Below are 14,286 nucleotides of genomic sequence, written 5' to 3'. Positions count from 1 at the left end.
AACTCCAATAGCATCTGCAAGCATCTGTGTCAGCACACCCCCAGCAGATCACAACAATGACTGCTGCCAATGTCCCAGTCCCTGCAGAGGTCTCACCTCTCACCGACATGCGCTCAGAGACTATCAGGTGAGTCTCTTTCCACCAAAGGACTGTATACCTTTCTTTCTGGGGATTTTAGGTTGGTTTCCGAAATGGGTGAATTTGTGTGTGGGCCCTTTAAGAGCCAGCTTTAATTTCTTTGTGAACCACTTTTTCTGGGGCTATTCCCCAATGTTGTTAGTAGCGAGCAAAGTCAGATATTATGCCACTCATCCCGGTTGTGCTGGGTCCAAAAAATGCCTATAGTGGGCAGGTTCCCCTGCTCAGGTCCCCCACTCCTCCAGGGAGGGCCGCGTACCTTTGGGCCGCTCCCGGGCACCCATGAAGTGTTGCAGCAACATGAAGTGTTGTGAAGGTGGAGTTTTTTCTCTCCAGAAGGGAATTTCTGCCTCTCACATCTCAATTAGGACTGTCATTTGTTACAGGGGTTCCCCTTATCCAGTTTTCAGTTCTCTTTCAAGGGCAATTTTTCCAAGAGTAGTTGTAAATTGGCTGTGTCCATGGGAGGAATTGAGTTCAGAGTCTACCTACTCTATCATCTTGACTTCTCTCCTCCCTCTGTTGGTTTATGAATGTCCTTTTCATTGTATTTTAGGGCAGAGAGTCTAAGGGATGAGCTCACTCTGCCATGATGCTGATATTACTCTCTTGTAAACTTTTTTTAATTCAATTTAAAAACAAAGTGTTGCTATTTGTGTTTGCCCTCTTATAAATCAAAGACTATCAGAAATAAAATAACACACAAAATATTGTCTTTTCTGGCATATTAGAAGCTTCTTAAGAAAAGGGAACAAATTTCTTTTGCTCACTCCACTGTCCAAAATTATCTGGCCCACAGATGTTTCTTGACTGTCTGATGGGAAAATAACCAAAAAAAGGATAACAAAAGATCCATTACAGACTTTTTAGCACTTTAAAAGAATTTAAATGGAATATTATGCCACCTTTAAAGGAGCAAGGCAGATATTTATATTCTGATATGGAAGGATTAGCAAGATATATAGCATACCTCCATTTTTATTAAAAAAAATTCATGTATATAGGCTTATAAATGTATAGACTAGATCCCTAGGAGGCTATGCAGCAAACTGGTCAGAGTGGTTGTATTCTAGGAGGGTAACTAGATAGTTGAGGGCAAAAGGTGGCAGGGCTTGTCAGCTGCAAAAGATATTTTATTGAAGTATAGCCCATACAGAAGGTGTACCGGTAAGTACACAGCTCAATGAGCTTTCTTCCCATCTTAACCATTTTTAAACGTACAACAGTCGTGTTAAGTATATTCACATTGTTGTGAGGAGGGAGTCTTTTAACCATGTACTCTTCTGTGCCTTTTGAGTTTTTGCCATAAGCATGTATTACATATTCCAAAAACACACTTTTGAAAATGTAAAGCACCTTACTACTTTATAAAATAAGGTATTAATTGCCAGATGTTAGATGTTATTGAATTTTAGAAGACTTCATTTTTTTAAAGCCTATAGTGCATGTGTAAATACAGAAAATTGAAATGGGAAAAAAGTTCTGCAATTCCAAGTCAAATGCAAATGTTCAGTATCGGCTATAAAATGTGTTTTTCTTCCATAATAGCAATAATGTTTATCTCTTGGCAATGCTCTAAAATAAAGTATGCCAATTTATCTCACTCTGTGAAAACCCTCAAGTATATCAGCTTGTCAGATTTTGATATTCACGCTTAGATGCTAAGTTTTATGTTTCAATAAATTAATATTTCCCAGCTGTCATTAATTAGGCATTAGTTTTAAAAATATGCTAAGGCAGAAACTGTACTCCAAAACCATTGTGTAGTTCTGAGGCCTACTGCCTTAATTAAACTTGGACATAATTTCTGAAAATTGAATGTAGAAATTTGTTATGTAGAATGTCTTGAATAATTAAGTTGATTCTACTATAAATGGTGTAAAGGTGAGTGTTTTGAACTTATCTAAAGGCTTTTTTTTTTAAGTACTGTGGCTAAATTAGACTGCTGCTTTACAGTTCAGAAACATAGTATCTCAGCAGTGAAGTTTTACTAAAAATAAAGAACTAGGTGTCAATAGTTCCAGCAACCATAATCTAGTCTTCTACTCAGAAAGCAGTGCCATTTCCCACGTACACTTAATGATATTACAAAGTATTAAAATAAAAAATAAAAAAGATGCGTATTCTCTAAATAAATCTAACAGGGAGGCTATACGTAAAACATGAGAGTGTTTCCAGACTGTTTTGCTCTACAGATTTATTCTTTTGCAATATCAACTGTTTTAAAGAAAACTGTTAAGTAGAAAAAGAAATATAGGTATAAATCACTTAACATAAATAGCAGGTCCTCTGCATACCTGATTGACATAATCATTTGCAACCATCTCTCATCTCTGCACTATGACCACTGCTGGTCTGGATGATTGATAACCATCTTACAAAGTGGATGTTTGGAACGCATATTCTAAAAAAATTGTAACATGTCAGTACTCTTACTTCTCCATTTGCTCTCCTGCTATAACTCTTTTGTCTCTCATATACTGATCTACTTGGTGACACTGCTCTGACTACTTTCCAGCCTCTTTCCTGCTCACCGACAAATTTGATAAAAAGTCATAAAGGGAAAGTGCTCTCTAGTGTGTGCGGGTTGAGGATGCTCTCAGTGCAAGAGAATACAAAAATTTCAAGGATTCCAAAAATTAAACTATTCTTAACCAAATTAGTAACTGAGTCGTTCAGAATGAAGAGTCTCTTTAGTTGAATGTTGGGTATTAACTGGAGAAATGTAGTTATACTAAATTCACTTAGAAAATATAACAAAATGAAGAGCATTAGGTTTATTTAGATATTACATATATTTCATCCTTTCCAACTAAAAACAGACTCTAACATAGAACAAACAAGTAAAGATATTATACATACGATGTGGAAAAATATCTTAAATAAGGTGATTTTTCCATGAATTCTTGTGGGATTTTTAATTTTGTATTTTTATCTTACTGACAGGAGTGATAGGCACAGAAAACTTAGACTACTATTCCTAGATTTTCCATCTGTTAAAAGTTTGAGAATCAGGATTGTAGCAGAATTACAATCAACTAGCATTATGAGGAAGTTATGATCTTTCAAAAATTAAATGGATCAATGGCATACAATGAGCAGCTTATGTTTTAGCACACTAGACAGCAGAAAGGGAGTTGTTTTGTGTTTTTCTGAATCAAGATCTAAAGATCAAAAGTTACTTTAAAATTGAGGAATCAGAATTTGGTGTATGTATCTTCCTACTTTTTACTTAAAGGAACAGTTTCAACTAGTTCTAAGACCCAGAAAGGAGTTGTCTAAGAAACAATTTCTTTCTAATTCTTACCTCAAAACCTATATTATTCTAAAGTATTTCATATCTAGATAATACTCAACGCCAGATGATACCAAGCAATTGGAATTATTGTTAATTTTGCTAGATATGAATATGGTATTGTGGTTATGTGAGAAGAAAACCATATTTTTCAGATACGTATTTGGAAATACATAGGGGTGAGATGACAAAAAGTCTGAAATTGCTTTAAATCACTTTGAAGACAGCAGCAGCAATAGAGATGGATAAAGTAGAAGTATAAATTGTGAAATTCTGGGTGATAGGTACACAGTATTGTTATACTGTTATACTTTTGTAGCATGTTTGAAATGTTTCAGAATAAAAAAAATCCTTAAAGATTAAAAAAAGAAACAGAACTATGTGAAGTTAAAGGATTTCACACCACCTGATGTTTTAAAATGGATCATTCAAAAAAGAGTCCTTTAGCTTACAGCTTTATACTCACTGGACAATTAGAGCTTAGAATATGGGTACAAACATGGAGGTTAGAATGTTTGTTCTTACTAATATGCAGTTACTTAAGAAAATCAGTCAACTTTCCCTTTAGATATGTGAATGAGATTCAACTGCAATGAAGTAAGATACTTCAGGGAATACTAGATTTTGTCCTGTGAATAAGTGAGCATTACACAGCTATTATTTTCCTATAGAGACATAAACCTTATTGAGATTTATTTTTCTGATTGCATTATAATTGGGCTAAAAATTCAGCAACTAAATGTGGCTCATTTAAAATGTGGCCCAAGTTTCTCTTTATTTAAATAAGAATAGGTATATTTATACATAGAGCAAATGCTAAAAAACATCTTTATTTTTTGAGTGACATGAACAAAAGGTTGCCTGTTGGAAAAAACATTAAGACAAAAGTGGGCTCACAGTCTGGCTTTTGCACCTGTCTGAACCACTCTGGAAGAAATCTGGCTAGACCCTGAAGTGAGTTCAATTCATGTCTACCCAGAACAGCAGCTGCCTAGAGATAAGACTTTAAGATTTCTCTTGTTCAACCTTGAATTGTTTTTCATCAAAGCCAAAAATCTCTTATGGTAGCAAGGAGTTGTTTTAATATTTTTTAAATTAACCTAATATAGAGATGGTTTTCTCCGGTGAGAAGTTAATAGTTTTTATGTTTTTCTATCTATCCACATTGTTTTCTTTTGAAAATGTTTCATTCTTCCAGAAAAATAAATTGGAAATATGATGAGGCTTTATAAAGTTCATACCCTATAAATTGGTCATTTCATGTACATAAACTAGTCTAAAGTAATCATTTGAAATGTGGTTAAACATTTATATGAAAAATATTCTTTGTGCATCCACAGGATGCAATATTTTGCAGACACTAAATTCACGCTTTAAAGACTATAAAAAGACTAGGAAAATGCTTAAGTAAATGTTGAGTAAAAAGCAGTATATTTATAACCATAAAGTTTGGCTCCAATTTGGGGGGAAAAAAATTTCATATATAGAAAATGGAAATGAAATACACCAAAATAATGATAGTACCTAAAATCTTGGGTTGCATGAATTCCCTTACCACACTTTCTATAGTTTTCAGATTTTCCATAAGGATGCCTTTTCATTTAAATCTGGAAAAATTTACTTATTCTATTATGATAGCCATACTAGCTCTTTAAGGAATGCTGACACAAACCACAACCAAATGGAATGATATTTGGCACCAACTGTACTTTTGCTATTCCATATTATTGACCTGTCACAAGCTAGTAAAAATAAATTGTTGCCCTGTCCCCCCACAAAAAATCTGAACTCTTAGAAAATTGACTGTGGGGCTCTTGGGAATAATTTCAGCATAAAAGTTTTTTTTAAAGGGCCGACAATTTTTCACTTCAGAATAAGTTCCTGTTTTTAAGACTCTCTCAAATGTGAACGTATTTTTTTTTTGCCAGAGTTACAATTTTATTTGGCCTGTACAAGAATATAAATATTTGTGCTTCTAAGTAAAAAGCATTACATTATTCTTTATTACATAAGGGTCTCAGATAATTGACATGGCAGTTCCATTCATCAAGAGAAATTTCTTCCTTACACTACACATAGTAGTGGCAAAAGCTTAGCCAGCAGATTGTTATGGCGCTCTTGATCATAAAGAAACGTTCCCTAGTTTCAATGAGGTGTACAGGTCCCTAAAGAAAATACATCAAGTGACCCAAGTTTTGACATTAGAAATAACGCATATAACATTCATATGAGAATCTTAAGGGCATGGGCCATGACTTCTATAAATTTATAATAGAGTCCACAGGGCTGGGCATAGAGTATAAACCTAAGAAATACTTGAAGAATGAATTGCATTTCCATAGGCAATTCTATTTTCCCACTGTTTAGAAGCACAGTTTAAAATGCTGGTGTGGCAGAAAGCTTTGACACTGAAAGAGCTGTAGTAATGACTATGGCCCCCTCCCATCTATAAGTACTCTTCTACTTTTGTGTGGATATTTACAATGTTAATTGATAGAACTAAGCTTTATGATATGATTAGATGCTACCAAATGGCATTCCTTGACCCAGCAACTATGTCATAATTGTGTTGTGCTCCTTAGCTCCTAAATAGATTGTACCTATTGAACCAAAGAACGCCCCAAATGAATAGTCTACCTTAGAAATTCTTTCAGTTCAAGGCTTATAGTGCCTCGTTCTACTAAACATGATCTTAAAATCTGCAAAGTTCATTTATAAGAAATGTCTATATTAAAATATTTCTGGGAATAGAAATTCTTAGGTGCTAAAAAATCACAGTAACTGTTGAAGTCTTAACATAAAATGGGATCTTGAAACTCAAAACCTTAAATTTTAGTTGAGTACACTCAAGCTATCTTTATTAAATGATTACAATTTGAGGTTTATGTGGCAGAAGACATTAGCACCAGACTACATCATCTTGATGAAGACCCTACCTCAGACAAAATGTCTGAAAACAAATATGTAAGTAACCTTGAACATTCATTGTTCACAAAAACTTATATAGAAGGTGATTTTGTTTTATTTCTTGCTGCAACAATATTCTCAATCAAGAAAATATCAGCCAATACCTCTCTTGTACATGGAACACATTCACTTTCAACTCAACGAGTAGGCCAAAGCAATGTTCTCCAACTACCTCCAAAGTGCAAAATAAATAAAAATGTTTAAAAAATTTAAAAATAGAGATTATAGATATGTAAGTTTTAGCTCCTGCTGAGAGCAAAGGGATGGGAAAGTAGCATCTTGTGAATACATGGAGGGGTTCTCTGACCAGACTGATCATCACACATATTGTGCCCATATGAAGAGTTGGGTGGCTTAAGGAAACCCTAACAATTTACGATTAAAAATAAGGCTGATATGGGGCTGGCCCAGTGGCGTAGCCATTAAGTTCACATGCTCTGCTTCGGCAGCCCAGGGTTCAAGGGTTCAGATCCTGGGCACGGGCCTACTCACTGCTCATCAAGCCATGGTGAGGCGGCATCCCACATAGAGCAACTAGAAGGATGTACAACTATGACATATAACTATCTATTGGGGCTTTGGGGGGAAAAAAAGAGGAAGATTGGCAACAGATATTAGCTCAAGGCCAATCTTCAAAAAAAAAATAAGGCTGATAGATTTGCCAACCTGCTTCTGAGACTTTAATGTCTAATAGCTGACAAGTGGTAACATAGCTATTCTTTGTAGATTTGCATGATCAGAATTTCATTTCTGTAGCTCAGAAGATTCAAAATTCACATTTCTGTACAAAGTAGAAATTTGTAGATTGTACTACGTATACATAAACTTTTATACTAAATCAATTTTACGGTATAGGATAGATGCCAAAACCATTTTAACCTCAAATTAATTTTCCTGTCCATACATACATATTTCTATTTCTTCTTAAGTAAATACAAATGAGAGGAAAAAGTAGTATTCTTGAGAGAAAACAGCATGTCAGAAAGTGCCAGCTTTTAGCCTTTGTGTTTTTAACCAAATTACAAGTATTATTTACTTAAGAAGGTATACACGAAGGTATACCGTAAGGCAATTTTCACTGAAATAACTTCAGCTCTGAAACATAATAAGATACCAAAATTTTTAAAAAGCCCCAAATGTATAATAAAATACCAAACTTTAAAATATCACTTTTAAAGTTTCCCTTTAATTTTCTGATGAAACATTTAAGATGTACTATTATGGGAAGGTAAATATTGAAAATTAAATATCTGAATTCAAAACTACAGATTTTAATTGTTTTTTTACTCAAATCTTTTAAATGTTTGACAATTTGACCACGGTATTTTACCAGTTTAATAATTCTAATTTTATATCCAGGAAGTATATATTTTTTGTCTGCCCACTTTTGAATAACTAGTAAATTAGTAGTGTGTGCTTATATTGGTATCTTTGATGCTGAACTAATGGATTATTTAGAAAATGGTAGTGTTCAAATTAGCAGTGTTAGAATCAACAATGGCATCTGTTGGGCCGGCCCCGTGGCTTAGTGGTTAAGTGCGTGCGCTCCGCTGCTGGCGGCCCGGGGTTCGGATCCCGGGCGCGCACCGACGCACCGCTTCTCTGGCCATGCTGAGGCCGCGTCCCACATACAGCAACTAGAAGGATGTGCAACTATGACATACTACTATCCACTGGGGCTTTGGGGGGAAAATAAATAAATAAATAAAATTATAAAAAAAAAAAAAGGCATCTGTTGCATACAAATAATTACTTACATCAATCAACTAAATAACAGATTAACTACAAGAGAAAGACTGAAGGTCACCAGAGTATCGTTAGACACTATTTATTGAATACTTTCTACACGTCAAACATTAAACTAGCCACTACTAGGGAACCCAATGACCAGACACATAATGTTAGCAATAGAGATAATATTTATATAAAAGATGGTGGTCATGGAACCCTTCTGTATCCCTCAAGATCAGTGGATGATTTAATCAGGAGTATGTCACCTTTATCAATTCCTTATGTTTGACTTACATTAAATAATGGATACTCATTTTGTCTGGGATTGGGGTAAAGGGGTAGGTCAAAAGACAGATTACTTGAAATAAATATAAACTCTCATTCTCTTTCTCCCTTACCTCCCCAAAGTATATTTACTCTCTTTATATAATTAATTGTAGAGCAAAGAAATAAGCATGCATCAGTTTTATAAAGCTGGTTACAATAATTTTATCCTAAACTTTAATGATATGGCTGCCTGCATTTGAAAAAGGCTACAGAGAGTGATGGCCTAAAGGCCTACTGACATGCACCTAATGGTCCTTTCCATCCTAAGCACAGGGGAAGAGTGTTCTTTGATGTACGCCTACTATTTGTGGTCTGTTACTATTTCTGACCCTGACTCTTGGGTTCACTGCCTTTGCTCAGAAAGAGTCACCCAAGAGTTTAAATTACACTTTTGTAAGACGTTTTAAAGAAGGTACTAATTATACATTCACGGTTTAGTTAAGGCCATTGCTCTTTTTGATATAATCAAGGATATAGTACAACTCAGAAGTTATCTATCATAATCTTAACTGTTAACCACTGTACGGATGTCACAATTACATAAGAACCACTTCAATGGCTCAACTAATCTATGGATATATTTAGGCCCTACTCTCAAAGGCTTTTAAAAGATCAAATCATAATACAAAATTTAAAATCTGTTAAAGTGACACTGATTGTAAATGCCCCAATGGCTCCTAAACAAGCTAACTAAAACAGCATAATAAATTTGCCTGAGTTTATATACCCTTTAATTATAATGAATAACCTTTAGAATAAAATGTTAATCATTTTATTTTTTCTATATTATTCATTTCATCTTTTCTACTGTTAATTATCCTTTCAATTATTACTTTCATGTTATTTGGTTTTATAGTAGTACTAACACATTTAAGCGAATATAATATTTTTCTTCAAAAACAAAAAAATTTATGCAGAATACTGTTCACATTTTAACCTTTTTAAAAAAATGGTCCCCAAGTCACATAGAGAATTTAATCAATCAAAATAAATTAGGTCACCAAGTCAAATTCAAACTGGCAAAACACCTGGGCAAAAAAGGATCACAAATCTTCCAGTCTTAGGGATCCAACTAGATTGTTTTATTATTTTATAGAATCGGAAGAACTAAAAAAAACAAACCAGAAAACTAGATCGTAATGAAACAACTAATGAATTTCTGGATGCCTTCTTCCTAAGGCATCACATTATTTCATTTGGAACCCTTCACAGGGTTGGCACTTGTTGACCTGAGGTGTTCAATGCACCTTCTCTCTGCTTCCCTGCCCTACTTGTACTTTCGATGGAAAGAGGAGTCCCTTTCCAAACAAGGGGCTTTGTGACAAAGCCAGCAAAGAAAATAAACAGCGCACCTGGCAACTTTCAACCACTTCAAGGTGAGGGACAGCACAACTCTCAACTTCCTTGTGCTGTCATAAACGCTTATTTTATGAAAAATACTGTTTTAAAAACGTTTCCCTTTTCAAAGAACTGTCATCTTATAAGATATTCCCTGCCCCTCATCTGGAATTGAAGCAGGTGCGGCGAAGGTCCTGTAAGCATCATGCTCACCAGCAGCTCCACCGAGAGGGCAGCGACCGCCACCTGCACAGCTCTGCAGCTGCCAGCGCCGGACTCCCCACGCAGGAAGCCTCCGCGCACCCTAAGTCCCGCCATGCTGAGAGCAGCCCCTACTTGGGCCCTCAAATCCTGCTCTCGCCTTCCTCCCACGCCCCCGGCCCTCCCCGCGCCCGCCCCCCAAATCCTCTCCTCCCTTCCTCCCACGCCCCGGTCCTCCTCTCCTCACCCCTCGCCCCCGGCCCTCCCCGCCCCCCAAGTCGTCTCCTCCCTTCCTCCCACGCCCCCGGTGCTCTTCTCCTCACCCCATGCCCCCCACACCCCTCAGTCCCCTCCTCCCTTCCTCCCACGCCCCGGTCCTCCTCTCCTCACACCACCTCCCGGAGTCCCCCGAGGCCGTCTCGCCCGCCGCAATTTTTACTCGCTCTTCTCCCTTACGATAGCCCCCCCCGACGACCCCCGAATTCCCGCCGCCGCGGCTCCGGGCCCCGGCACTCACGAGAAGAAGGGGTCGTCCTCAAAGCTGCTGCTCAGCATCCCGAACATCCTGGCTCTGTCTTCGGCGGCCGCGGACGCGGACAGACCGGAGACCGATGGCACCCGCCGCGGCCGCGACCGGAGCCGCCTCCCCGCGCGGCCGAGCCTCTCCTCGCTGCGAAGGCCGGGCCCGCCGGGAGAGGCGGAGCGTGCGCCGGGCTGCTTTCCCATTGGACGCTTGCCCAATGACGTCACTAAGATGAGGCGGGGAACAGTGAGCCGCTGCCATGGCAACCGCGATCAACACAGAGGTGGCGAGAGGTTTGGCCTCGCGCCAGCCAGGCACCGCTTCCTGAAGCCTCCCGGGGAACGAGATAGCTTGTTCTCCGGGCGGCAGGAACGCAAAAACTAGAAACCCTCTGTGCGACCTTGGGCAAACCGCTCTCGGCCTCGAACCCCAAGTCTCTTTTCGGGAAAGTGGAGATGGGTCAGGATTTGTGCTAGATGGCGTTCAAAGGCCCATTCACCGGCCACATTTTGTGATCCACAGGAGTCCTACATCCAAACCACTCTGTGGTAGTTGGTCAAAAGCTGTGCACAAATAATGAGAAAATAGTATGCCAAAAGTTTTTGAGTACAGTTAGTAAATAGTTTAAGTGCTTGAAGGAAATGGGTTGAGGCCTATTAGATTTCAACAAACTTAACTTGCCTTCTGTGAGTCCAAAACTCAAAGCGTTTCCCAAAGTGGGAAATACTTAAGTTTTATGTAGACATAGTATTCAAAAATAAGATGAGAAAGTTGGACTCTTTTTGGTCCTCTTTCCAGTCTCTATTTCAAGGGGCAATTCTCACGTTGACCCTGGTATGTCTGTAACAGTTCTCCATCATCCTTAACCTAACAGAGGGGCCTCTGGCACAAGGCCTGCAACAAGCAGCCATATCCAATCAAAACTCTGTTACTATATACTTTTAATTATTTTTATATATGAGCCTTTTGTTTATGGCAAGTGAAACTGGTTTTAAATTTAAAGCAGTGCTATACATTAATAGCTAGTCTTTAAAAATTTAAGTGAAAAAGTGAGCTAATTTAAAAAAATAGAACAGGTGGGATTTGGGCTTGGTGGGGGGAAGGATATCATGACAGTGGTACTCATATTATTGAGTTTTGGAAAACCCTGTCCTGACGCCTTCTAGGAGCCTAGAAAGAGGTGGAGGAGATAGAAGAAAAGAGAGGACCATAAAGAAAGAGCAGGATAAGAGTGTAAGAAGAGAGAAGATGCACTTTGCATGTCCACCCTTACTTCAGTGGGCTTCCCAGCCTCTCTGCAGGCTGTCCTGTGGGGATAGAGGGCCAGCCATGGCTTCACAGGGCCTCCTGGGACCAGGCCAGAAAGTGGCACTCTGCCAGTGTGAAGGAGCGTGCAGGACCTGATTTGGAGGTTGCAGGAGTGCTCAGGGGTTATTTTGGGAGCTGGGAATTCAATCCTTTGGACCTTTTACCTCCCCACCTTTAGCCAAGTTCTCTGGCAGCCTCCTTTTCCTGAGACTGGCAGCATGAGGTAGGGCCAACTTCACAGCCCAAGTTAAGATAGCACAGCCCTTCCAAGGAAGAGGATATTTGCTTCTCCCCCAGCCTCAGGGTGAAGTTAGAGTATATACATATTAGGGATTTGCTAAATAAGTTTCAAGGCAAAAAAAAATTGTTTTACAAGATTTGAAATTATTTTCTCTTTAAAATAGTACAACCCAAGATTTTAAGGAGGCCACTTAAAAAAAAAAAAACTTAAATGAAATGGGCTAAGTTATTGGTGACAAATGACAGTATTAAAATCGCTCGGGATTAAGGTCAAATAAAGCAACTTGTGAGGAAACGTTCCCTCTTATTCCCATAGGGATTTTTCTTAGAATCACATTGTTAAAACATGAAAACTTTAGTCCAGGCACAGGTTAGTCAGGGAGTGACCTGGAGCTTCTAAAAGCAACTTGGGCCTAATGGCAAATGCTTAGGAAAAAAAGTTAGTGGGGCTTCGAAAAAGGAGAGTTGAAGTTCACGAGACCTCATCAGTTTCAGATCTGATGGGTCAGAGGTGGGAGGGAAAGAGGGGGTGGGTGGTGAGAGGCTGCCTCCCGGAGCAGGGGAGGACAGAGATGCAGAGCAGGCCTGAGGGGAGAGTGTCCCGGACTCCGCTATGAATGAAATCACACCAGCTAACATTTGTTGACTGTGAACCAGGCACGGTTGCAGGCACTTCATGTGAATTAATTCATTGAATCCTCACGAGATTTTTGTGGAGTAGAGACGGTTTTTATCTCCATTTATAGGTGATGCAACCAAGGCACAGAAAGGCTAAGTGCATTGCCAAGGTTCAGACGCTAGTAACTGAACTAGGCTGGAAGCCTGGAGTTTTCCCTGGTGGAGCCATTTGCATCTTTAAATGTGGGTGACGGACTGTACGTAAAGATGCAGGATGGAAGCAGGTAATCATTTCTCAAAATCATGCTGACAAACTAAGTAATGGGCCCAAACTAAAAAGCATAAAATTCTTTGGGAATGTATTCAAATCAATTAATTCAATTTTACAAATATTTATTAAGTGCCTATCCTATGTCAGGCACTAATCTAGACACTGAGGCATTGGGGAACAAAACAGACCTAAATCCCTGCCCTCCTGAACTTTATATTCTTGTGAGGGCAGAATGAATATAAGCGACATAGAAAGTAGTACTATGGTAAAAGGCAATAGGTGTTGGGGAAAAAACTGAGCAGGGTAAGGGGGACGGAGGTGTGCCATTATAAATAGGGAGTTCTGTGTCAGCCTCATTGAGAGGTGAATTTGAGCAGACTCACTGGAAGGAGGTGGACATCTATGGGAAGCACATTCCAGGCCAATGCAAAGATCCTGGGGTAGTGTGTGTCCTGAAACATCTTCAGAGGAATGAGATGAGCCAAGTAAAGTGAAAATTACCTATTAGGATAATGGTTTCCACTTATATTTCCTTGTTCCAGGCATTACATTAAGTGCTTTACATACATTTTCTCATTCAATCCTTACAACAACCCTGTATACTAAGATGTGTATCGCCATACTACATATGAACAAACTGAGACCCAGAGAAATCTGGTGATGATCCAGTCAATTCAAATCCAGATTCGTCCTCCTCCAAAGCTTATGTTCTTGCCACCACTCTATTTTGCCTCCCTATAAAAACTTAAAGTAACCATTTACTGAGCACCTCTGTGTAGTAGGCACTTTTACATATATCATTTCTAACCACACTACACTTCTGTTTCATTTGGAAGGTCACTGGTTGCGCTGAGAGAATACAGAGGGAAGCGTGAGACCCACGCTGACCCTATAACTCTATTCAAAACACAAAGAGTGCAAAATGCCTGTGAGCCCTCCTTTCTTCCACCCGTTAATTCGTCAGCTCTTTATTCAGGACCAGTCATATCCCAGGTGCTGTCCTAGGCTTTGGGGATACGAAACTCCCTGGCCTTTTGGAACTTACATTCTAGTGGACAGCTTGCTCAGCAGCCGATTCTGCAATCACCGTTGTCACAGCGCTCAGAATTTTCAAAACGCTTGTAAAGACGTTATCTCAAGTGCCCAAGAAGAAATAAACAGGCTCTCGAGTTGCTGGGCTTTGAGACTTTGTCATAGCTCTCAGAGCCATGGGGGTTAGGCCATTATAAACACCTCTCTGCAGTTAATTTCAACGTGTCTGCGGTTTCATTGTCCTAATCCTTTAGTTTTAAGCTGTGCACCAAGGTGCTCCAGGAGTGAAACGTCAC

General features: G+C 38.9%; 1 protein-coding gene across 3 annotated transcripts in view; it reads right to left on the bottom strand.

Moving 5' to 3' along the window:
• Nucleotides 1-10,643, bottom strand: part of MLF1 (myeloid leukemia factor 1) — a 50,665-nt gene extending 40,022 nt beyond the window's left edge. For all 3 annotated transcript variants that reach the window (XR_009222300.1, XM_058556453.1, XM_058556454.1), the window contains exon 1: nucleotides 10,516-10,643. Coding sequence is in view for 2 of the 3 variants with exons in the window: in XM_058556453.1 (XP_058412436.1) it covers nucleotides 10,516-10,562 (47 nt within the window). In the remaining variant the exon portion in view is untranslated. The remainder of the gene's footprint in view (nucleotides 1-10,515) is intronic.
• Nucleotides 10,644-14,286: the final 3,643 nt, after the last annotated feature.

This window comes from Diceros bicornis, chromosome 15 (genome assembly GCF_020826845.1).
Source record: "Diceros bicornis minor isolate mBicDic1 chromosome 15, mDicBic1.mat.cur, whole genome shotgun sequence".
NCBI lineage: Eukaryota > Metazoa > Chordata > Mammalia > Perissodactyla > Rhinocerotidae > Diceros > Diceros bicornis.
The sequence above is the reverse complement of the archived record's forward strand: the minus strand, read 5'-3'. Positions and strand labels throughout refer to the sequence as shown.